The sequence below is a fragment of the Corvus moneduloides genome, chromosome 1, assembly GCF_009650955.1.
Source record: "Corvus moneduloides isolate bCorMon1 chromosome 1, bCorMon1.pri, whole genome shotgun sequence".
In the NCBI taxonomy this organism is placed as follows: domain Eukaryota; kingdom Metazoa; phylum Chordata; class Aves; order Passeriformes; family Corvidae; genus Corvus; species Corvus moneduloides.
In genome coordinates, this window is record NC_045476.1 from 78,430,843 (window position 1) to 78,455,459 (window position 24,617).

General features: G+C 42.1%; 1 protein-coding gene across 2 annotated transcripts in view; it reads right to left on the reverse strand.

Annotated features, from left to right (window-relative positions):
- The window catches only part of CDH20 (cadherin 20), a 118,765-nt gene that overhangs the window by 17,866 nt on the left and 76,282 nt on the right, over positions 1 to 24,617 (reverse strand). For both annotated transcript variants that reach the window (XM_032117203.1, XM_032117212.1), the window contains exons 2-7: positions 19,498 to 19,865; positions 12,686 to 12,980; positions 10,868 to 10,987; positions 7,565 to 7,732; positions 5,516 to 5,703; positions 663 to 916 (exon numbers count right to left, since the gene is read on the reverse strand). In XM_032117203.1, coding sequence (XP_031973094.1) covers positions 663 to 916; positions 5,516 to 5,703; positions 7,565 to 7,732; positions 10,868 to 10,987; positions 12,686 to 12,980; positions 19,498 to 19,740 — 1,268 coding nt within the window. In that variant the 5' untranslated portion in view covers positions 19,741 to 19,865. The remainder of the gene's footprint in view (positions 1 to 662; positions 917 to 5,515; positions 5,704 to 7,564; positions 7,733 to 10,867; positions 10,988 to 12,685; positions 12,981 to 19,497; positions 19,866 to 24,617) is intronic.

Sequence of the window (24,617 nt, forward strand, 5' to 3'; positions counted from 1 at the left end):
TCAGAGAAAAGCAGCCCCCTCTGATAAATGGGGCTGGCAGTGGCTGGCAGCCACTGTGGAAAAGAGTGCTATGATCACACAAATCTGCTCCTTTGGTTCCTTTCTGAGTTGCAGCTATGAAGCTCCCATGGCTGTAAATACACCTTTACCTTTCTTACTGCCTTACAAGAATATCTAGCTCTGCATCTTTGAGCAGACATTAGATAATTTAGCAGTTCTTTAATATTTATTAGCATGCATTCAATCCACTTCAAAAGTAGCTGTGTGTTTGAGCTGTTGACAAGGGCAAGCTTTGAAACAGAAAGGGGAGAAAGGACAGGCAAGTCGATCACCTTCCCGTCGGGATGGCGGCTGGTTCTCAGTGATGCCATCAGGTTTTCTGCCAGCAAAGGGGCACAGTCTGGGGTTTGTTTTTAATGTACACTCTCAGGACATGCCTGACTGGCCCATTGCAAGACTTGATGCTGACATCCTCCATACCACAGAACAGGAGGAGCTCCTGCATTGCTTTGAGAGAGCCCTCAGTATGTGACGTCTGGTTTGCTAAAGCCATTGACAACCACTACTGGCTGGAAAGAGAGAGCATCTCTCACCCATCACTGCCCCACCAACCAGATGGACTAAGGAGTGCTCATGGGGCCACACACAAAGAGAGGACAGACCTGATGGAGTTGTTGGTCACATCTGGGTCCTTGGCAGAAATGATCTGTATGGTGGTTCCAATCTCCACATCCTCGGGCACTTCCACAAAGTAGATGCTGGGTTCGAACACAGGAGGCTCATCCACATCCTCCACACTGATGTGGACGGTGGTGGTGTCACGGAAGGGTCCCAGGTTCAGGAACCGCATTTCCAGGTGAGGGTTGGCACCCTCTACTTTCAAGGTGTAGCTTTTCTTGCTCTCAAAACTTAAAGGCTGAGGAGAAAAAATATATCTAGCATTAGGCACACTGACCCATATCATTATTACTTTTAATTGTAAATGCAACAAAGATAAATATTTGCAGATGCAGAAAAAGCATTGAAAGACAGTAGTATTAGAAATGGCACTGTATAATTTTTGTCTTTGATAGTTGAGCAGAAAAGGCCAGGATAAATACTTGTAGATCACTTCAAAATACATATTCTTTCATTCTTCTTGCTAAAATGAAAATATAAGCAGCCACCCTGCCACTGCATTGTGATTCACACCACCTGTTTCATGCCACTCTGAGAAAAATACATGAAGAAACAGACAGTAATGGGAGTACCTGAAAATAAGGTAAGACAGTTGGTTCTTCAAAACTGCTCCTAGTGGCAGGAACAAGGATGCTCACACAGGAGGTGGAGGTCCCAGTTAGCATCCTCTTTTTTTCCCTGAGGACACCAGAGTCTTGTGTCTGAGAGCCCTGTCTGCCAAGCTGTTACAGTGCTCCAGTGGGAGCATGGAGCATGGTCAGCCTCTCTTTCAAGTTCTTGTTCCAGTTTTTATCCATCATCTATCCTTCCTAGGAGCAAGGTTTTTTCACCTGCTCCTTTCAGTAAGTATCCTAAACACAGGTTCACAGTCCAGGTATGATGAGTGCTGGGATTTGAATCTGCTCCCTGCCTAGAGAACAGTTTAATTTCAAAGCAGTTTAATTATAAATAATCCCTGATATCTTCCTGTGGGAACTCTTCCACTTCATATGAAATGTGAAATATTAAATACTCAAGTATTATTTGAAGCAGGGATTGAGAAAGGTTTCCTTTTCCCTTTTCTTTCCTTCCTGAGACAATGGATAAAGGGGGCCAGCTTCCTCTGTTAGTAGTTACCTGAATTTGATTTCCTGTCTAGATAAAACTACTGATTTGGTATACATGGCTATAGAAGTAATTAATGCTGACACTGAACCTCTCAATAAATAAATTTTTCATCTCCCTTCCATCTTCTTTTCAGAGATCCCTGAAGAAAATAAGGTCTCTCCAAACCTTCTTAGAACTGAATGAAAAATTCCATATTTAATGTGCTACTTACCAGTCTTGGTAAGAGATAACTGAAAGGATTTGACAAACCAGAATCACAGTATGGAAGGACCGGTCCAAAATATAAAAAAAATTTCACCAGATGAAATACAGCTTACAGAGGATACAGCCACACTTCTCAAGTTGCAGTCAGAAGTTGCAAGCAATTGTGCTGTGGTTAAATGGTCACAACCCTTTACTTGAATCATCTGGGGAGTTTTAATGCTGAAAACCAGTATGGCTGAATTCCCTTAGCTTGCACAGATTCTGAGCAAGACAAACTTTGTACCAGGAAAGAAATGGCTAATCTCAGAGTCATCCAGTGGGGCATACCCCTCTTTGTTACATGACTCGCTTTCAAAAAGAGTGGCTTTATTTGTACACAGGGATTTGAGCATCATGTATGGAATTACCACACACAGCAGCAGTTCATTCAGATTACAGTAAGATTGCTGCTGCTCCCATCCAACCCCTTTGCTTATTCTATTCAGCTCTTTCTATCTGAAGGCCAACCACCAGACTGATGCATGGAGATGGGCAGAAAAATAGAAAAGGAGGATGCCAAAGCAATTGGAAGTCAAAGGTGCAAAGATCATCACTGTAAAGTTCTCCTTCACCACTCATAACCCATTTCTTTCCTGCCATGCTCAGTGGTGTCCAGTTCTGCAGCCATGAGGCATGTACTAGTTTAAGCAGCATCAGGAGAAGATTTCCATGCTCAGGCATGGCAGCAGTATATACTATGGGCCTCAAAACACCTCCTGAATTCAGTCAAGTCTTCAGTACTTGTCTGCTGCCGCAACAGCTTCCTTCTCCAGAATTGGAAATGTTGCAGTGACATATCAAAGCTCATGCTTTCACAGCACTGATGTCCTGCATAGGAATGCCTGACTAAAGACTGGCAGTCTTGAAATTATGAAACTGAAAATCGCTCAGCATTTAGTACATGGGAGTGAAGAATGAAGTCTGGAATGGGAACTGGTTTCTTGTGCTGGGGACATGATGGTCCAGTACTGCTGGAGAAGCTGTGCAGTGAGTGAGACAGCACAAACTGTGCAGTCTGTGCCAGCAGATACAAACAGGTGATCCGAAATTTGCTCCTGCTGCCTTTAGTGCCACCTGGTACATCAGCGACTATTGCAGGCATAGCACTTGTCAGCAAGGATTTGGCGAGGTCTACAAATGTAATATCCCTTGCTGCAGAGTCATTATTGTCTACCAGTTGCATATTTATTCGCTGTAAAAATAGCAGTAAGATATAATCACAGGACCAAGCAACATTTATTGTCCATCTGGCAAGGAATGTGCAATACAAAGGTGCCTAAGCCTATACTAAGAAAGAGGCCATTATATTTAATGATTTCCCACGTGAAGAACACTGCATGAGAAACATTGCATGTACACTACAAAAGCTAAGTTATAAAAAGAGCAGTTAAATCACAGACACACTTAACAATTATTAAACCCAGTTACATTATTAAAACATATAATCACTCAGATCAAGTTAGAAAAATTAGAAAAATCAGAAAAGTGTGCTAGACCATCACATTTTTGATGCTCCTGTTTGCCTCGGACTCCTTCATTGTAAAAGGTGAGTTTCCCTCCTGTTTCTCTCCTGTGGTAATGCCTCAACACCACTGTCCTCCTCATCAGATTTGTCTGCCATGGGTGCATTCAAATTTCTTCCCAGTGTTGGTCCCATGGGGAGGGCAAGCATGTTGCCTTCTCCTGTGAACTGAGTATGCTGTAAAACATGCTGTAAAACACAGCCAAGAGGAGAGGCAGCCCATGGAAAGTGCTCCTCATCCTTGTCCTCCTTCTGCCAGTGCTGACACAGGCACTGGGAGGTGCACTATGCAGGGGGGAGTTCAGCAAGAGAAAGTGATTGACCAGGGAAGGAAGGCAGGACAGGGCAGGGCTCTCTCGGGTGCTGTGCTGGCTGGGGAACCCACCACCCTGTCTTCCATGGGCAGTGCAAAAGGGAAGGCAGGGGAAAAGGAAGGTAGGGTGAGCATCAGTCTCCCAGGCAGGGAGTTTGGAAGGAACTGTAAATCTTCAGGAGGTGCTCAACATTTTGTGGGATTAGTAGGGTCTGGTAAGTCGCCACAACACCACAAGCAACAGTCTTGTCAATAACTGTAAATTCTGGTTTTCTGATGCCCATGCTAGAAGTGTTAATTATTTTTGGGAAATCTGTCAAGAATAATTAAAGGGAAAGATTATCTTACTTTTAAATAAGATTTCATTCTTGATTTAGACATTTTAGAAATTCTCTCTCCCCTCTCCCCCCATTTTGATATCCTTTTGTATTGACACCAGTTGAATCTTTTTTTTGTTTCTTGAGTGGATCCAAAGGACAACTTTCCCAGTGTTTGGCTACTGATAATCACAGCATTATATAAAGCTAGAGACATACATAAAATGTTACAAATGTTTATGTACAGTAGGTGGATTGAGCAATATGTACCTGATGCCAGTACACTTCTAATATGATTGATACCATACATTTTATAACTCCTCTGGACATACATGAACATGTAGCAAAACTGTATTCATAATAACAAAAGTCAAGCTTATTGACACATTTACTCCAAAGAAACTATTTTCTTTCATTGATAAATGAGTGGAAAATTACATTAAAATTTGCATTCAACATCTATTTTGTTCCAGAAGATATGCTTAACTTTAGGGACTAATATGCATAAACAAGAGCTGGGGAGAGGTGACCATAAATACATGCTTAAATGCTTTGCTGTAGGGCATAGAGACTTGCAAGGTCAAAGCTCTCCCCTGTATTGTTCCATTTTAGTGCACAATTTAATCCCAGGCTATTTAAATGGAGACTATACTTCCTAATTAGTACACGAGATATGCTTAGGCAGAAATATGGTTACAATTTCATAACCTAGAAACAGAGTTGAACTTCTAACATTTATGTAAGATTGTAGAATAAATATCCTATAGCAGGGAGCCTAAGCAAAATACTCGATGCCTTCCTGCATAGCCTGTGGTACAGAGTATCAGCAGTTTCACAGCTGCCATTTTAGAGACAGCTTCTTCTAGCCTAATTAGCATTTATGGATCTTCAAGCAGCAATTAAAAAAAAAACCACTGGCTGAGTTTTATTGGTTTATAAATAATTCCAAGGCATGCTTTATTATTGTTTGTGGAACACCAGAATGAAAAATATGTACAGTTCAAATGCAAATATTGATCTAATTTCTTGCATTGTAGGATAATTAAGCTACAGAGAATATTTAAATAGATAAATAGGGAATCAGAACATTCCTTTGGTGGGAAAAGACATGTTTATGCTAATGCTGTCCCCACTTTACAGAAGTTGTTCCTAGGAATGCAGTCTTTTTTCATATTTTAGCAATAAGTGCTAAAGAAATTGTGCTTTACAGCTGGAAAGGGGCTACTGTCATGTAATGGGAACCAAGTTACTGCTGGCATAAGGGAATATTCCACACATAAAATGTAATCAGGACTGTTAGCCATATAAATTACTATAAAAAGGAAGCTTTTTTACCTTTCTCACAGTGATGATGCCAACTTGGTAATTAGGATCAGTGTTAATATCAAAGACATCCAGTCCATCTCCATCCACAAGGCTGTATTTCATCTCTGCATTAATGCCTTCATCCAGGTCTTTAGCAACCACGCGGCCCACAGTGGAGCTGACAGGAGCAGACTCCAGCACACTCATCTGATAATGCTCTGGAACGAGCAGCACAGAGGGAGAGAGGTGAGAAACCAGGCTGTGAAGAGGAACCAAAAACTGCACAGCAATGCAAAGAGCAGATCAGGGCAGGCCACAATGCTGCATGGCCTGTAGAGAGCCTGTAGTACCTCTCCCAAAGCTGTGGCGGCCGTGTGATTTCCTTTAAAAAGCTACAGCCCAGCTAAATTCCCTGGGGAAGTTTTATTTAGGTGTTTGTTACATAAAAAGGTTTGTTGAATTTTTTTTTTTTTTTTAACAGCAATACACCTGAAGATAGGAACTTCAACTAGAAAAATAGGGCAATTAACACCAGTGCTGTTGCAGCCATGATATAAAGCAGGGTATGGAACAGATTTAATAGGACAGGCATCTTTTTATTAGATCAGTTTGTACAGCAGGAATAAACATAAGTTTTGAGCACCACAAATCCTTTCTCAAGTCCCTACAAACTTCCTTTCAGCCCTGAAGAAAGCTCAGGATCTTGTCAGTTTCTTTCAAATTTACCAGTTACTCTATTAAAATGTATTGCGTCTCCCTACAAATACTGTCTTGAGCACATTTGTTGCATTGCTAATTTGCTTAGCAGCAAGACTGGGGAAAGAACAACCTGCTATTTTAAAAGTGTATTTTGAAAATATAAATGTTGTACCTAAAATACTTCTCTGGCATCATACTTTAAATTCAAACCTTCCTTGTTGCACCCTCTCTGTTGACTGCATCATCTATTGAGCTTTACAAGGCAGAATGACACCAAGGATGAGGTTTGATGAATTGTCATTTTTCTTAATCAAGAGTTTGATATCAGTTACAATTCATGTCACTTACAAAACACAATTGGCAATGGTTTGCTTAACAAGTTGCTTTAACAGAAGAAGAAAAGTGGGAGTTGAGATTTCTTGATGATCTTAGTGGAACACTTTGATTTAGCAATGCAACATGCAGAAACAGATGGAGAAGAAGAATACCAACAAAAAGAACTGCGGGAGTTTGCATTACTCAGCTAAATGATAAAAATGTCAAAACCAAAATGGCTTGAGATTGATTTACACCACTAGAAGAATCAGTTTTCTTAAAAAAACCCCAAAATTATATCTCTTGGAAGATTTAGTTCAATCAAAACTGAAAAGCTTCTTTCAAAATTTTAACCGCAATATAGAATTATGTAAATAAATGTGATAAAAAAATCTTATAAACAAAGAGCAAAATATTGCAAATCTTGTTTTGAAGTTCACTTTTGTAAGTACAAAATAATGTTTCTGATAAGAGTGGAGTTGCCTATTTTTGCATTCCATTAACTATGGCTGTTCCATATCTTAGGGTTTAACTGTATATTGCCAAGGTTTAGATGAACCTTTCCCGGAGAACAGCCTGTATGACAACCCACTCCACAGTGGCAGCACAGCTCCCAGACACTCCCCTGCTGTGGCCTGGCTGGAGTGTTGAATGAATTATCTTTCAACTTCCAGCACCACCACATGTCCCTGATTTGAGAGACATCCTCTGGAGATAGGATGAAAGGACAATCGGAGCAGCAATTAGTAGCCAAAGGCAATGGCCATGAGGAGTCTAAACACAAAAGTTCTCCTTCCTGCCTTTTTCTGTAAATTAATTTCTCATCCTTTAAAAAAGGTGTTGTTTTTGATCATTTTTGAGGTCAGAAATCTTTTCTGAAAGGCAAGGTATTGAATAATTCCTTTTGACATCTTTCTGAAGGAGAGTTCCGTATCAAATCCAAAAAATTCTGCCCATCTCTAGTAGTCACTATCCTGAGTTAGAAAATGGCTGTCATGAGAGCAAACAGCAGACGTAAAACTCAGCCACCCCTTTTTTGCCTGTCCTGGCACCACGGGTACTCACTCTGTGGAAATCTGGGTGGATTGTCATTGACATCAGAGAGGGTGATGTTGACTGTGGTTGTTCCAGCTAATCCTCCCAGCTGTCCACCCATATCCTTGGCCTGGATAATCACTTCGTAATATTCTTTTGCTTCTCGGTCCATGTTCATTAGAGCTGTTCTAATTAAGCCTGAGATTGAGGGTGGAAAGGGGTTTGGGGAACAAAAGAAAATGGCAGTTAGAGAGTATACAAAGAGGGTGGAGGGCTCTTGCTCCTGCATCCTATTCCCTCTGTCAAGAATGAGACCTGCACTGAATCCCACCTTTCCTGGCAGAGTAAAACTCACCCAAGTGAATCTAGGTTAACATAAGAAGGTGTGAATTTTAAAGAATCCAGTTAAAATGCATCAGCTCTGGGACAGGCTGTCTGTTCAAAATTAAAATGTTGCCTTCCAAGGAAAAGCTTTTTGGGAACAGTGTGCTACGTCGAATTAAGGCCCTGCTCAGGATGACTATCTCTGCACAAAAACTGGAAGTGATGTGCTTTGCTAAAAAATCCATCAAGACGAGTTTTCCAGAGTGTTCCTAAGCACGCAGTCCTGGAGGCCACCTGGCATGAGCCCGCGGGCTTTGCTCGCGTCCTTCGGGATCCGGGCTGGGGCTGCGAGTGCAGAATGTGTGGAGATGCTGCTGCACCCGCTCCGGAGGGGCCACCGCTCCCCGAGACCGCAGGGCGTCCCTTCCCTTCGGGGTAACACTACTGCGAGAGGACATGAGGTGGCAGCAACACTTCTCTTTTGGAGGCTGCGAGCGCCGGCCCGGGCAGCGCTGCCGGTGCCGCGGGAGTGCCGGGCGGCCCCGCTGTGCCCGCACAGCTCCGCGTCTCCCGCTGCCCGTCCTCCAGCCCTCCCGCCTGCAGCACCTCCATCGAGCAGCCGGCAGAGCAGCCCGGGGATGCGCTGCCAGGGGACACTCCCTTGCTAGTGACACGTTTGGGATGCCCTTCGGGGTGGGGGCAAGTGTGTGTCAGCCCCAGGCACCATCCCGCTCGCACGGCTCAACACGCAGCACTTGCACATCAGGACACTATTAACTTGATTGATCTGCATTTAGTCTTTATTTTTAGCAGAAAGACAATGTATGGGTTTAATAAAAAAGCAGTAAAAAGATACTGTGTTGGCAATTATCACTGTGTGTGAAGGGAAGAAATAGTGACCAGTACGGAACAACACGCAGTGCGCTATTTTAATTTTCCTGCATGGAGTTCTTCTGAGCCCCATCCTGTAAAGCTGAGTGCCTCCTGTGAAGTGCTGTAGTTCCTCAGCTCCCATGGATTTATAAATAAGATATGAAAATACTTAGCATTTTGGGAAGTATTTTCTCCATATATGAACACTTTGTAGGGAATTTCCACTCTTGGCTTGACCTAAAAAAAAGACATCAGTGCCTAAACCCCAGGCATGCCATGCCTATCTTTGGGGCCTCCAGTCCCTAGAGGAGGGCTAGTCCAGGACACCAAGACTCAGAGCCAGATCAGGTACCCAGAGGTGTAGCAATGCAGAGCAGGGAGCATCTGATGCTGCTGCACACAGTCTGTCTGCAAAGAAATGCTAAGGATAGCGGTGAACATTAAACCCATCCTTAGGGCTATGGGAAAGACTATGGGAAAGGTTCAGATCCTCAGGTCTTCCAAATAAGTGTGCTGGAACCATTTCTTTCACTAAACTGAGCGAGGTCTGTGCTCTTAAGGAAACAGTAAAGAGCAGAGGTGATGTCCTTTCTTTTCTATAACAGCCAGATGGTTTCTTAGGAAGTGGGAGACTTCTTTTATCTTGTAGGGGAATATGATTGTCAGGCTGTAGAAATATCCTGGAAAAAGGGAGGAGAAGGCTCTCAACTTTCCTTTGAAGTTGTGCTTTCACATAGACACTTGTTCAGCACCTGTGAGGACAGTGACAGAATAGGAATAGGAGCACACCTCTGGAACCAAGAGGCTGCGTTGGGAGGTAAATGGTAAGGAATCCAAGTGCTTCTAGAGGAGGACTGTGCTGAAATAAGGTGTCCACTATTGGGTGTTTTAATCACTATCTATGAATACAAAGGAGCTGTAGGTCATTTATGCTCTAGCTCTGTGTTAGAAGAATGTCAGAGCTGCAATTGCATTTTGTGGGCTACCAAATCCCACAGGGTGAGTTTGCACAGGGGAAGCTGATTACAGTCCTGTACTTGTGATAGGGAAATGGCTTATGGCCCACAACAGTGCTTACCCTAAATGGGAGTCCAGTTGCTGACTCTGGCAGCTAAAGGCTGAGGCATCTCTGAACCTGTTCAGAGATGCAGATCTAAGTGACTGGGAAGATAATAAGAGGAGAAAAAGACCTTTTCTGGGTTAAATACCCATAAAGTACATGATTTTGGACTTAAGGGCCTCTCTTCTGTATAAGCTGCATCCTAGTGATTAAATCTGTACTGGATCCGATCCTGACTATTGGTCCTTTGCTTTCCTAGAAATAATTTGGTACTCAGCAAATCTGTGATTATGCCCTTATTTGTCTGTGGTTGACACCTGATTACAAAAGGAACATTAGTAGTTTATTTATATTGTAAATATAAACAAAGCTGAGAAAATAATATGCCACACACAAATTTGTCTTTGGCTAGAGCACCTATCCCGTAAACTGCTAACTTCAGAAGTAGATTATTCAGTGTTTTTCCTATGTTGTCCCCTAGGGCTCTGCAGTGACTATCGTCTCTTGAGTTTCTGACCTTAGCACTACAGATGCCCTTTAGAAACTGTCAAAATCTGTCAGATTCCACTTTTGAATATAAACCTTGGATATATACAGAAAAGAGAGAGAGAAAGCAAGCAAAACAGAGAGGGTGTCCTATAGATAAATGTAAGGTTATTAACAAGAGCGCCCTTAGGTAAAAATACTCCAGATAACTGCATCCTTTAGCTTGCACTTTCCAGTCCTGGCTGGTTCATAGATTTTTTTTCCCCTAAGCCTTGTTATCAACTAGATCTGTTGAAGACATTTTTCAATGATAAAAGCAAGCAAGAGTATTTACAGCACCAAACCCATCCAGATCCTGAGTTGCAGAATATGGTCATTCAGAGGAATATATCACTGGAAAAAGCACGTTCTTCTTCTGGAACTCACTGCCACAGCATTACTTTACCCCTCACATAGTGCTGCTCTGTTTTGGCTCCAAGCCACAGAAATACATTTCTCTGACCACAGCAATGATGCACTGCCCTTTCTTTCTGCTTGCAGCTTTTTCTTTTGGTTTTCACACTGACTCATTCCCTGATGAAATAACATACCTGTCCGAGAGTCCACAGAGAAATATGGTTGTCCTTGGAGGATACTGTATACGACTCTCGCGCTGTTCCCATAGGTTGGGTCATCAGCATCTGTCGCTGTCACCTGGATAACAGAGGTGCCTGACAAAAAAACCATCAAGGTAAGACCTTGTGGGATAAAGAGCTGGCAGGAAAAGTACACAGTTCAAAGTAAATTGAAATGCCTAACAAGAGCTTTCCCCAACCAAACTTTTTCACTTGATGCTCATTGTGCTTGTATTTACTGCTCATATTTGTAGCTCATTAGCACTAAAGGAATTAATAGGTATTAATTCATCATGCATCTATAAGAAGATATAAACCAGCAAGTACTCTATGGACCACAGTTACAGAACTGCTGAACTAACAGTACTTTGTTATGGCTGGCAGAGAGATGGTAATTATATACTGCTTGCTTCTTTTCCCCTTGTCTTGATTTTAAGTGTTATTAGGAGGCAGCTCAAAGAAGTTCCATAGCTCTGCTGACATAAATCATTAACTGTTGTAGCAGGCCCATAGATGCTGTATGTTGACTGAGAGATGGAAATTGTACACAAACTGTGAGCAGGAAGGGATGTATCTCTGAGATAATCTCTCTGTGGGATTGCAGTTTACATTGCACGGCCTAGAGATTATACACTGCTGAAGTGCCTTTTGGAACCCACACAGAGGCATATATACTTCTTTTTTCAATTGTTTTTCAAGGTCTGCTTCCTCTGAAGCTAGTAATGGCTTGCAGGTGATGTAATTTATCAAGAACAAGGAGAAGGTGAGGCACAACTGAAATATGCGTGAGTTTTGACTCCTTAAAATGTCAGACAATGCCTTTATGAATGTATCTAGCCTTCTACATAATGTTTTGTGTTAGAAACAAATCCAGTGTTACTAGATAAGCACTTGAAGATAAATGTGAATTCAGGCTAGCCATTACCATTAAGAAACATTATTTCTGAGTGGAACTTTTGTATTTGATGCCTCTCTCTAGTTTTATGCCAACATAATATTGAAGAATGAGGAATTGAAGCATATCTGTAACTTCAGGACATGAAATTTATATGGTATTATTTTCTCTGCAGTGATGTCACAGAGCCAAAATGCAATAAGCAAAAAAACAACTCAAAAAGAAAGAAAAAGAGTCCAGAAAAAGAGTATTTTATGTGATTATTTAATTTACTATATGGAAATGATTTCTCCTGACTTGTGTAGATGGAAAGCTACTGTTTGTCTTCTACATTGCAATAACAGGAGTGTCTTCAAGATGGTCCCATTCTCTAAAAGTGGAGGGCAAATAGTACCATAATCTCAGGATTCACTGGATTTTGTTTAGTGCAGGCTTACGTGGATTAGAAGGAGCTAATGATTGCTGTAATTTCTCCATGTTTTCAAGGGCTCCTGGACAGTAGTTGAGCTCTCAGTATGAACTTGATTAGGTTGCTAAGACTGTGTTATTTTTGGGATGGTAATAGCTGTCTAATGGTCATTACTATTTCTACCATCTGATGTCAGAGGAGAAGGGGCACTATGTTACTACAAATTGTCTGAGCATGGCATGTTTGATTCACACCTTTCTTCAGCTCTCAGGCTTCCTTGGCACATTTTCTTTCAGAGGGCTGAGCTGATGCTGATGTAAAGCCTGCATTCCCTTTTCTACAGCAACCAGGCACCCCAGGGTGAGCTCCTCTGTCCTGCAGCTCCTGCGCAAGGGGCAGAAGCTGAGTTCAAGGAGTCAGGGAACTTGTGTTTTGGTGACCATCTCCAATTTTCTTATAAGGGAAAGAGACTCCACAAAATTTGCCTTACCCACAGGTGACATTTCCGGAACAGAGGCTACGTAAGGTCCATCCAGGAACTTGGGTTCATTGTCATTGATGTCTTGGATTTTGATGATAAACTCTGACTCTGGTTCCATCGGCCGGCCCGTTCGCCTGTCCAGAGCCTGTGCTCTGAGGGTGTACTGTGACCTTTCTTCCCGGTCCAGCCGCTGAATGGCATGAATGTCCCCTGTCGTATCATCAATTGTGAACACAACGCCAGCTCCCTCTCCTGAGAGGATGTATTTTATCGAGCCATCTCCCCTGTCCATGTCAGAGTGGAGCTGTGGAAAGGAACAGGATGCAATTAGACCGTGCGCTGGGTAAACAGCTGCTGAGAAACACTGAGCACGTGTTCGTGCCGAGCATTCTGCTCTCACTGTTGGGACTCACAAGGTAGTTTTAATGAACTTGCTTTGCTGAAAGAGGCAAATAGTAAAGTCTGTATCACATAGTTGCAATTAAAAACCTTCTCCTGTCTTCCTGTTTCTCCACCCATGGCTGTGCCAAAGAAAAAGCAGAGGCACCCAAAACAGGAACAGGCTCTGTGCTTTTTGGAATCTCACTCAACACAATAATTATCTTTTACCTGGTTGCAATGGCCACTGGGAAGATTTGGGATAAAGTGAGGTCAGCAAACCTGCAGACTATTTGCTCACATGGCTTAAGAGGAGTCAAATACTACAGGGGTAGCATAATGGTGGGAGAAATAAGGCAAATCTGTTTGGGATCAAGGGGAAAGCAGAATGGGAGAGCTACTCAGTAAATGTTATGGTTCAGTAAGTGTTATGACTTTTTCCATTAAATTTTAGTAATAAAATTAGTCTGGATCCTTACAACTTCAGGAAGGAATACTGTCAAACAGCAGGTAAGCTAAGCAGCAAGAAACAATTGCTTATGACCATGGCAAGCTACAGAGATGAGAACCATCCCAGATTTTCTAGGAAATTAGCAAAGGGATTTATTGCATGACTGCTGATTAGTTCTGAGCAGCCACAGATAGCTGTGAATGCAACAGAACAGAGAAAGAGTAAACGCAGTACTAATTATGATCTAAAACAGGGAAACAAATCATTCTGGGGACTACATTCTGTTAAACACCTGGTTCCTATGAAATACTGGAATGACTATCAAAAGCAATCGAATTGCTTAATTTCACTCACACTATGAAAATCTGCAATGGTATGCTCGCACTTCCACACTTTTGAGGAACAGAGCATAAAGACCAATGCCCAGTGGTGGTAATCATTCAGTCCCAAAAGACAGCAAGGCAATAGACTTGAAGTGCAATAATCAAAAAGGTTCAGATGTGAATATGGTTTTCCAGTGTGATTATCATTTTGGGAGATGAATAAACAATTATTTAAAAAATAGTGAAAGTGGGCTGGATTCAGTTAAGCACATTTTGAAATGCATATACGAGCAAATCATCTCAGAAATATGGTCAGAATTAAGTGTGTGTTTAGTGCTTTGATGAGCTTAAAGGACATATGGGAATAATTTTGAAGGATGGGGCCAAACATAGGTAAATATTTGTATTGGAGAGAAAAATCTTAGAATAGTAAACTGAATATATGAACACAGGATTGGTAGGATTTGAAGAAAGAATCCAAACAGAAATGGATAATTTGTGTTGAAAAGCAGAAGTCAAACTTTGTACATTTGATTACAGGCATTCCTCTCAAGAACGAAAGAAGAGATCTCATCCCTGAGCAGTTTAAAAACATAAAGAACCTATAGGATAACTTACCTCATAGGAAAAAGTTTAATAGGGGTGTGGACAAAATGACTTATCTGACCTAAGCATTTCTAGTGCCAGTGGAGTACCTCCTCAGCTGTTTTAGGGCACACGATCCCATTGACTGGGGAGAGGAAAGACCTTTTCCCCCAGCCAAGGGTCTGGTTGGAAGATGCTCATTCTCTGTCTCCCTTACTTGCCTCTCAGGTAGGTCACCTGACCCACGCAAAACTTGGACCCACTCCTGGTTTTAGGGCAAGACTGCTTTCAAGCTGAGGTGGGATCCTGTGGTTTTCCATGGCATATCCCAGCCTGCAGACAGCTGTGCATGGAGGTGGCCCACGGACTCCAAGTGACTGCTGGGAGAGTGAGCTTTAAGGGCAGCAGCACTGCAATGTGGCTGCAAGAGCTGAAGGTGCAGCAGGTTTGTGACAATGGCTGTCAGGCCACTGGTATTTCCCTTTCTCCTCCTCTGTCTCTGTCCCTGCAATGGCTACTGCATCTGAGAAACATTGATCCTTTTGAGGAAAGCTGGCAGCTCTCAGGTGATGTATTAACTGAATGGTGGAAGAACAAGCCCAGAAAAATTTGGCAGGGGTAAACAGTTAAATTTAGATGGCTGCCATGTGTATTAATTCACATGCAGGCACTAGGACTGCAAACTGGTGTATCTTCAGGAAACACCATCTTGTGATTAATTTAAAAAAAGACAGTGGTTGTCATTACCCTAAACACCCATAATTCAGAGATCATCACTGTAGGAGCTAGTAAACAAGATAATTCCAGAAGGAGGACACTATTATAGCTTTTCAAATTGATTCAGAACCACTAAGCTACATCTTGGGTGTTTGTTTTAGTGCATAAGTGCACCAGTGAAAGAATGCAGCTGCTGAGACAGATACAGATGTTAGACCTGACTGGGGAATTAGAGCCAGCCCTGATGGAAGAAAATGTGTTTTGGAACAACAACAAGTCCTCATTAAATAAGGAAAAGAAAAAAAAAAAAAAAAGAGAAATAAGAAGTCAAAGTCAAATTCAAAGTCAAAGAAAAGGCAAAGAAAAATGAAACAGAAAAGAAAGAGAAAAATGAAAAAGAAATTTTAAAAAAGGAAGAAAGAAAATGGAAAAAGAAAAGGGGAAAAAGAACAGGAAAAGAAAATGAAGAAGGAGAAAAAGAAGAAGGAAAAGAGAAAGAAAAAAAGAAGCATTTTTTGAGATAGCAGTAGATGTTCAGGACTTTTCAGAATACTTAGAAACAAATAATGAATCAAACTAATGGGTGAAATTACACCTTCTGTCCAAAGCCCTACTTGGAATAAATGCAGTTGTGAAGGGAGCAAACAAGGAATGAACATGGCATGCTATTAAGAATTTGGGAGTACAAGAGGATCTCTGTCTAACTGTGATTTGTTAGAAACATTGGGTCTCAACCAAGGCTAGGCAGTAAGAAATGCTAGCAACACTTTTGCAGCTTCTTGTATAACCTGCTCTTTCTAAACAAAGCAAAAAAGAGTATAAAAGACATAACACTGCCAGACTGCAATAAATCTGAAAGAATTTGGTGTCTGAAGGGACTGAAGCTCACCCCAAACCTAATATCAGGATGCTGTAGTTTGGAGTGTAAAAGTCACTGTGTCGGAAAGGTGATCTAGTTTTAAGTTGGCTCTGTTTTATGGATGGTGCAATAAATTGTGCTGCCATGTGGCTGATACAGAGTAGGAGGAATTAATTTGTACTTTCTCCTCCATATTAAGGAATGGGTTATTGGAGGAATAAAGCTGATAACTCCTGAGAAATTTTTAACTGTGTCAACCCGCGTTGCTTCTTTTGATGAGAATAGTACAAAAAAATGAGGATGTTACATCTGCATTGGAATGACACATTTCCTGGCAAAGGGCATGTGAAAGAGGGTAGTGCTGCAGTGAGCAGCTCAGGGGAGGACTCACACAGCTCTGCTAACCAGTGTGTGTGACTCCATCCTTGATGTGCTTCTCCCTTCTCTGCTTCCAGGGAGGTAGCACCTGCAGGGGATTTTTGTAAGGATGCATGAGTGAATGCGGTTGATGTACATTGATAATCTGCAAAGAGGTTGCGTTTTATTCATTTATTCAGCTGCTGCAGTTCAAATGCTTCTTTGAAACAGGGTTAGGGAGTCTCCAACACAGCAAAATGGTGAAGTGTATCCCCAGTTCAATTACTGACACAGTGTAGGCTGCTCAGTGAATGTAGAAAATACCTGCTGTAGCAAATGAAGGGGCTTTGGTTTCCCTAGTTCATCGTATTAGCCAATAATGGCTACTTCTAGGAAAACTGAAGCCTTGTATTTATCTGTGACAGGATCAGGAACCCTCTGAAGCTGAAGTGCTTTAAATCACTATCATGAACACTGATAGAAAAGCAAAAATTGTACCGACTTCACATCAGGAAGTTTCTTTCATTTCCCTGTCCAGAACATATTTTGCCTTAACAGTTGTGTAGGAAAGTTCATGGAATCATAGCAGCCTTGGAAATCATATTAGGCAAGCCTGGACCTATGGTTCAAGTCAAGGTGCTTTTGTGGTTGCTTCAGTCATACAGAACTAGCCAGAACCAGCTGTACAACCAGCTCTGTGCTATGCATTGTTTCTCTTTCTGACGGGGGCTTGGAGAGAGCAGATGGATAAAAGCAAGGCCTGGCTATGAGGATGTTTCAGGATGTTGTGGGTGGTATCAGTCAGAAGAGGCCCTGCCTGGCCTGGTATGGGACCCAGGGCTGTTTTGGAGGGCTGGTGTGAGCAGCCAGCAGCAGACTGGAAGCCCTGTTGCACCTCCGCCCCACTCTGTGCAAGCCTTTACAGAGCTATTTTTGAGTCAGCCTGGGGTGACTTGGGCTGAAAAATTTCTGGCCTGCCAGAACAATTAATTCACCCCACAGTCTATTCCCTGCTGACCCCTTTCCTAAGGATCCCTAAGACTCAGGCAGCACAAAGGCAGGCGGGCGATGAATTGTGGGAGGCTGCTGCCTCGTGGGAGCGCCCCTGCCTCCGGCTGGGTGAGGCGAGGGGAAGCCTTGGCCCCACAGAGCCCCCACAGCCCCCGTGGCACGGCTCGGCTGGCGGCTCCGCACCCGCATTGGGGATGGGACACAATGGCACGTGTGAGCCCCAGAGGCCCTTTTGGCAGCAGAGTTCCCTGGGGCCGGGACTCCATGGAGCACTGCCGAGTTACGAGTCTTTCCGAGCAATCCAGCCATGTCAGCTCAGCAGTGCGTGGGACTAATTGGCCCTGTTAGCCGTGGGAGCTAATTAGCCCTTGCGCACCCCGGTGTGAGCACAGCCAGTGCGCAGGCAGACTTGGAGAGAGCTCCCCGACGGCAGCTTGGGCTTCAGAGTGGCGGGCACGGGCCGTGAGGAGCTGTCTCGGTGTCCTTCCCTTGGGCAAAGCCGAGTGGTGGCAAGTTCAGGAGTGCTGCTGACTGTGCCAAGTGCATGTGCTCCTAATGACATTGTCGGGTCTAAAAGATGAGCCGGTTTCTCCCTGTACTTGTTTTACCTAAGATTTGGCTCACAAGTAGAAGCCTGAAGTCATTTCAGATGTAACTGAGAATGTGAAATAGTAAGTCTGGCCCTTGTTCCAAAGCTGGGAATTGCATGAAAACAAATATTAATTTCTTTAATCAATAGAGATATCAAGAGTTGAAAAGCTAGGTGCACAGATGAATGAAGACTAATGAGGTCTCATCTGGAGGCAATCACTAGTTATGCCATTGCTGTGGGAGGAAGAAGAGCTCATCTTGCTGTCAGTCGTGCAGGGATAATTTAGGAGGAGGTCTTTCGAAGCTGTGGATTCATTTTGATTTATACTGGTGTGACTGAGAGCACAGTTTAGCTCTATGGGGTTGTAGAATGATAAATATGAGTCCAAACTGGGCCTCTGGATATGTAACATTTTTTTTCCCTGCAGATGGATAACTTGGAAGGAAAAATGGAGCCTATATCATGTAAAAAATAAGCAATGAAATGTGAAGGAATTGTTTTCTGACATTCTAAGTTCTTTGTTTTTCATATATACCTATACATAGTCTCCACTTGTCATAGCCATATCTGATATTCTAGGCATGTAAAATCTTGATTGTATTGTTCAAACACTTAAGTACATTAACTCTCTCCACATTTTTGTCCAGATTTGCCACCTTGGAGTAGAATAGAAGCAAACTTGATGCTGACCATAAAACTTTGAATAACAGGATCAATACAGGGTCAGCGATTCAGGGTGTCTCAAAACAAAAAAGGAGGATGGTTATAGTGAGGCAGATTGTGATGGCAGATGTCACTGGTCTGATTTCCATCAGCTTCTTTCTCAAGGAGACACAGGAAAGTAAATGCCAAATATTACCAAGTACATAGGATGAGCTCAGGAACACATTTTACACATATCTGTACTGATGGGTAGGTTCTTGGGGTATAAGGGATCCAAAAATAGGACCCTTCATGGTTGGATTTAATGACCTGTCCCTTTACACTTCTTGATCTGGAGCAACTTCTCTGTAGTCCACAGAATTAACCTGCAGTCAAGATATGGTAAGTCAGAAGATACTCTGAACCTGGAGATTTGCAGAAAACAAAAACTGAAATGTCAGTTTTCAAGGGAAACTGGCTATTTAATATGATTTTGAATTGCAGCTTCTAGCTGACCTGATCATGGACAGAAGCATGATCACAAACTCTTCCTTTCTTTCGTAATCCTTATATGTCAATATAACCTTGCTTTGCCTTGACATTGTAGGAGTCCCTGGAAAGATCGCTGCAGATTTTCTAACACTACCTCAAATTACAGATGATGATTGATGCAGCAGATCTCTTTAAAATAGGCAACTATATTGACAGCCCCTTGAAGCAGAAATTCTTCCCAAACAAAGGTGACATGGGGCAAAAGCTCTTGGGAGCAGAAGTGAATTTAATGTGGATAAATTCACTGCCAGAAAGAAGGCAAAGGCACTTGTGGAAACATCCCATGTTTCACCACAATCTGCAGATACACAGATGGATACACTCTTCCAGACATCCTCCTGCTGCGGGTCTTACCTTCCCAACGTAGAGAGGGTCAGTTCCTGTGTATTCCTCCAGAACAAAAAACTGGTTCCACACCCAGCTCCTCTTCATACGCTGATGCAGCTTGTCTGACAGGTTGTCTTCTTGCCCTTCAGTGAGGGGCCTGGCACTTCCTGACAGCACAGTTGTAGTAAGGTCCATCAGTCCCCAAAAATACAAGGAGACACCAAGTCCAAACAAGTTCTTTGCATTGCTCATTCTACCTGAAGTCCACATCCGTATACTAGGACTGACTTAGAAGTCCAAACACAGTAACTTGGGTCCCTTGAGAAAAAAGTAGGTCCTCTGTGTAGTCCTTTGAAATGTCCAGGAGAAATCCTGGTTCTCAGAAACACAGTATCCTGTAAAGTCAAAGGAAATTCATAAGAGAATGCTTTTTTCCTCAAGGCAAATGAGTTTCCTCAATAGGTAAATATGCTATAAAGTATTTAATCTTCTATATAAAATTGTAACATCAGGATGCACACCTTTCGAAACCAGAAATACTATTACCATATAAGCTGCAGACCTGGAGCCTTAGGTACAAGAAACATCAGGGTTTAGTCAATTAGCACGAGATCTCTACTTTGCTAATTTAGCTGCAGGGTTACTTTATGATATTGATTGGCATGAGCTAAGTGCATACTCTTCAGAAATATTTATGACCAGAAGTCCTCAGAGAATATTTAAAACCAGTTCACTCTGGAAAATTATGATAGTTGGAGAACAATATTTGGCAACCATCTTTCTGTTTGGAAACTATGTCATTGTCATTACACATATATCCATGCACACGTCTACATAAATACAGATATTATTGCTATATTGCAAACCTTGAATATAATTTCTAGCAGCTTCAAGTTATTTCTAGTTTTAATTATTCTTTCAGCCTCTCTGTTGCTCGTTGAATTCGGGTTTCACACTGCTGCCTTGTCTCTGAGGAGCTGATTGCTGCTACAAATGCAACATTTCTAGAATTTGAATGGTCAGTTAATCATTTTATGACCCACAAAAGGTTTCTCAGTGCTGGCGGCTATGTACTGTATGTCCAAGCAAGTCAAGCTAACACATTTCTTTCCTCCACAGGCCTGAAAGACCTGTTTAGGCAAAGGAATGCTGACCTCTATCAGAGGACACTTTCTCATCAGTCTAGGGTCTTTTCTTGTCATGAAGTCAGTTTAGTTGGTGACCTCACTCCAGGCTATGGATTATAGCAAACCTTTCCTTCACCATTTTGCTGAACATAATGATCTAGTGCTGCACGCAAGTTACTCTGTCAAAACACTCCATACATCCTCTGTTGGCCCAGTATTTTTGCTGTTCTTTTAAAGAACACTTCTTTTTTTGTGACAGACTCATTAGGAAAGGCACATGGAGCTCTGAGACTTAAGCAAGTAGTTCACCCTTCTTTTTACTGCTGTTCTACACTTAGGTGTTTAGGCTTAATTAATTGTTTTATCCTGTGGAAATAAATGTAGCAGGAGATGGCTGTCAAATACTTACAGTTGAAATCCTTGAAAGATTTCAAAATCATAAAAAGTATTTTTGACAGTTGCATGACTTTAAAGACTGAGGCAATGCAACATTTTTAACAGAGAAGAAGAGAGTATTTGTGAATTCCCCAGCATTGAGGCTGGTAAAGCTGGAGAACTGGGTACACTTAGAAATCTACTGAAACAGAAATTCAGAAATGAATCCGAAAGTTGGCTGAAATCTGAAAATGGCAGTGTAAATCTGGAAGAGGTTTCCACAGGGGGAGTAGAGCCAGAATTACCATCTAAGACTAATTTCTACACAAGATAATGTTTCCAATTATAAAGCCTAGAAGAAGTGTGATTACACAGTGCTGCTAGCCTATACAGTTGTGAAGTGTAGCAAACTAATGGGTCCTTTACCTTGAAAAATTTACAACCTAAGACTGAATAGATACAACAAAGAAAGACAAAACTATAAGCACAGAACATGGTAAAATTCTTCTAAGCAAAGCAATGTACAGAACTGCTGGTTGTTTAGACACTGGCTACATAATATCTTAGGATTTATTGTCTGCAAAGCCAAAGAATGGGGATTTACCTAAGCAGTACAAGCCCAGAAGGACCACAGTAATCTCTGTGTGTCTGTCACTTAATGAAGAAGGTGGCAGCTTTTTGTAAGAGGCAGAGACAAGGCTCACAGCCCCTGCTGATCCCCACAACCGAAGGAGTCCAATAGTATGCAGGGTTTGCCTCTCTCTGTCCTGTGACGCCTTCGCTCCAAACAGCCGACACACCTCTACACTGGGGAAAGAAGGCTGAAGCCCTCTGCACGTAAGCACGCCCACCATGCTCTTGGCATGTTCTAAACAGGAAGTTATTCTCAGCAAAATCAGGGGGAAATTATTTACAACCCATGTTTTGCTGGTGACTAAATGTGGGGAAGAGCTTCCCACCACCCCCCAATGTAATTTGAGGGAACCCACCACTGGCTCTGCCATGCAACAGGAAGAGAAAGTGGGGTCAGGCTATGATCCAGCAGCTAAGGTCCTGCCTGGATGGGCATTTAAGAAATTCCGGCTACTGCACAGATCAGTTACATCTTTGTTTATGTGACAAAGAGGTGATACAACATGATGGACCAATTTCTGTGGCAATCAGAATTGTGTTTGTAGGTGAGTTCTCAAACCACAAATTCAAAACTAATGGTGCCAGATGTCTCCTGCAGTTAAGTTCAGCCATCAAGGATCAACAGTGCTTAGGCGAGATATCACTGTTAAATGAACTTGCAGAGTTACTAGTATACCTGTAATGAGGCAATAGCAAAAGAAATCTGGTCATCAGGATGCTTTTCATCCACATGTGTAAGTCAGCAAGAAGCAAGGTAAGTAAAAGCAGTGGAAAAAACGTCAAGAGTAGGGACATAAATGCTTCAGGCTCTCTGTGGTAACAGCTTTTGTCATCTGAATGTGCAGTTCCATGAGGAACCTTTCTTGAAAACAGTGTGCAACCCAGTGGTCCCCGGGAGCAACATCCCTAAGAATATTTATTATTCCAATGGAGTCTTATTCTGGAGTCTTGCAACTATCAGGAAACTTGCCACTAAATAATGTAAAGTCTCGTAAAAGGATGTTCCTTCCTTGAGTACTAGTAGTTTCCCCATTTAACGCCAGCCCATGGTGACATGGTCGTATCTTTTTGTAGAAATGGAAGAAAGCAGTAGTATTGAAGTGGAACGGGTTTTTTCTCTGTTAATAGCAGAGTTTCTCGTTCTCATGCCTTTCCAAAACATGAGCAAGCAGGCTCAAACTCACTGCATTTTGCTCCTCCCCTAAAGGAAAATTGATACCATTAATATCAGTGTTTAGTCCACAATGGTCACTCACTGAGACTGAAGGAGAATGTCTCAGGCCCTCAGCTGGTGTTAAAGGGATGAAAGATACCTCTGTTAACTTCTGGCTGAGGGGCTGCTGATCTCTCTGGTTCTCTTCCCACAATGTCACCAACCCCAGGTGTGTACTCTTGGTCTCTGCATCTGCAAGGCCTGCAGGCCAAGGAATGCATTTCTCAGCAGCGTAAAAAGGCACTCACATACATTTAGGGTTTGAATTATGTGGTAGCACAAGTGATGGCTGAGCTACAGTTAAGGCCATGGGTGACTTAGTGTCTCAGAGGGACTCATGGAGATGGCTTCTTCACCAGCTGCATGTGAGGGATGAATACAGGGTCACTTAGACTGTGGACACAACATTTGGTTAGGGTAAAAGAAAGATACTTGGGGTGTATTAGCTTGGTGAGATCTCTAGACTTAGGTGGTCCATAGGGGTTTTTGCCACAGATGGATGGCTCAGGCTTGGAGGCAGAGTCTGTTCCTTGCAGGGAAGCAGGGGGACCCATTACACAGGAAGGGTTTCTTGGCATTCCTGAGTGGGGCAGAACCAAACTTTTAATGTTCCCTCAATGCAAGTTGTTTCTTGGAGCCCCTCAAAAGGCATTCTTAAGGAAATCTGCAAAGATGGAATTGGTGACATTCTGCTTGCCATATGAAATATATTACAGAAACAAGTTTCATGACTCAGCATGGGGATGTGCAAAGAATTTGAAGGCAGTAAAGAGAGGGAAATCTTGTTTTCCTTGCTCAGACACAAAAATTATTGAGCCCAGGAGGACTACACGACCAAAATCTGTGAGATTTCTTCAGAGGGTACTTTTTTTTCAAGAATAACTTAAATGTTTCATTTCATTTCATTTCTCACAGTTGTGTAGTCCATTGTAAAACATTTAGGTGTATCTGTGCAGTTTATATCCCTGACCCAAAGTGAATACGTTTCTTGCCCCTGCGTTTGAGATTAATATTAAATTATCAGCTCAGTTGTTTAGGTTACTTTCTCTGTTCTTGCCTTGCAAACATTACTGAAAATTCTTTTTTCTTGTCAGTCAGGAGTTACAAATGTGGCTTTTGGTTTCATGAAGATGCATGCAGATCTGATTGAACTTTGTGCTACTTGTGATCTATACATCATACAAAGGAACTACCTAATTGTTCTACACAAAAAAGAGTCTAAATAATGCACTTCCCACCAATGAAAATATTAATTTCTCTTTTAGCCCATATTGAAAATTAAAGCAGGCATATTCCATACTCTTCATGCTCCAGTTTTACAAACATCCTCCCTCCCTGCCCCCAGCACATATTTGTTCTGTAATTAAGCTATTCTTAATTAAATATCTAATTCTGGGCAAAGATGAAAAGGAAAATGAAATAACTGCCACAACCAGCTTCTGTCATTTCTTGCAAGTGACCCATTTATCTTGTTAATTCTGAAGAGAACAACACTTCCAACAAAAGGATAAAAAACTTTAATAGTTTGGATGACCATATGGGCACCAAAGAGTTCCACTGGGATTGAAATGTATTGTGCTCAATACATATTTACATAAATGCCAAGGATTTTATAGTCAAAAAGCTCAGAGTTGAAAAGCTTTACTGACATGCTTAGTGTACTCATCACATGAGCAAGTGGTCTCCCAGAACGTCAGTGGACTTATTTGCATTCACAAAATTAATTACATGCTTATATCTTTTATGCCTGGTCCTTGCAATGGATTTTGCTGTGTGGACTCAGCATTCTAGTAGAATAC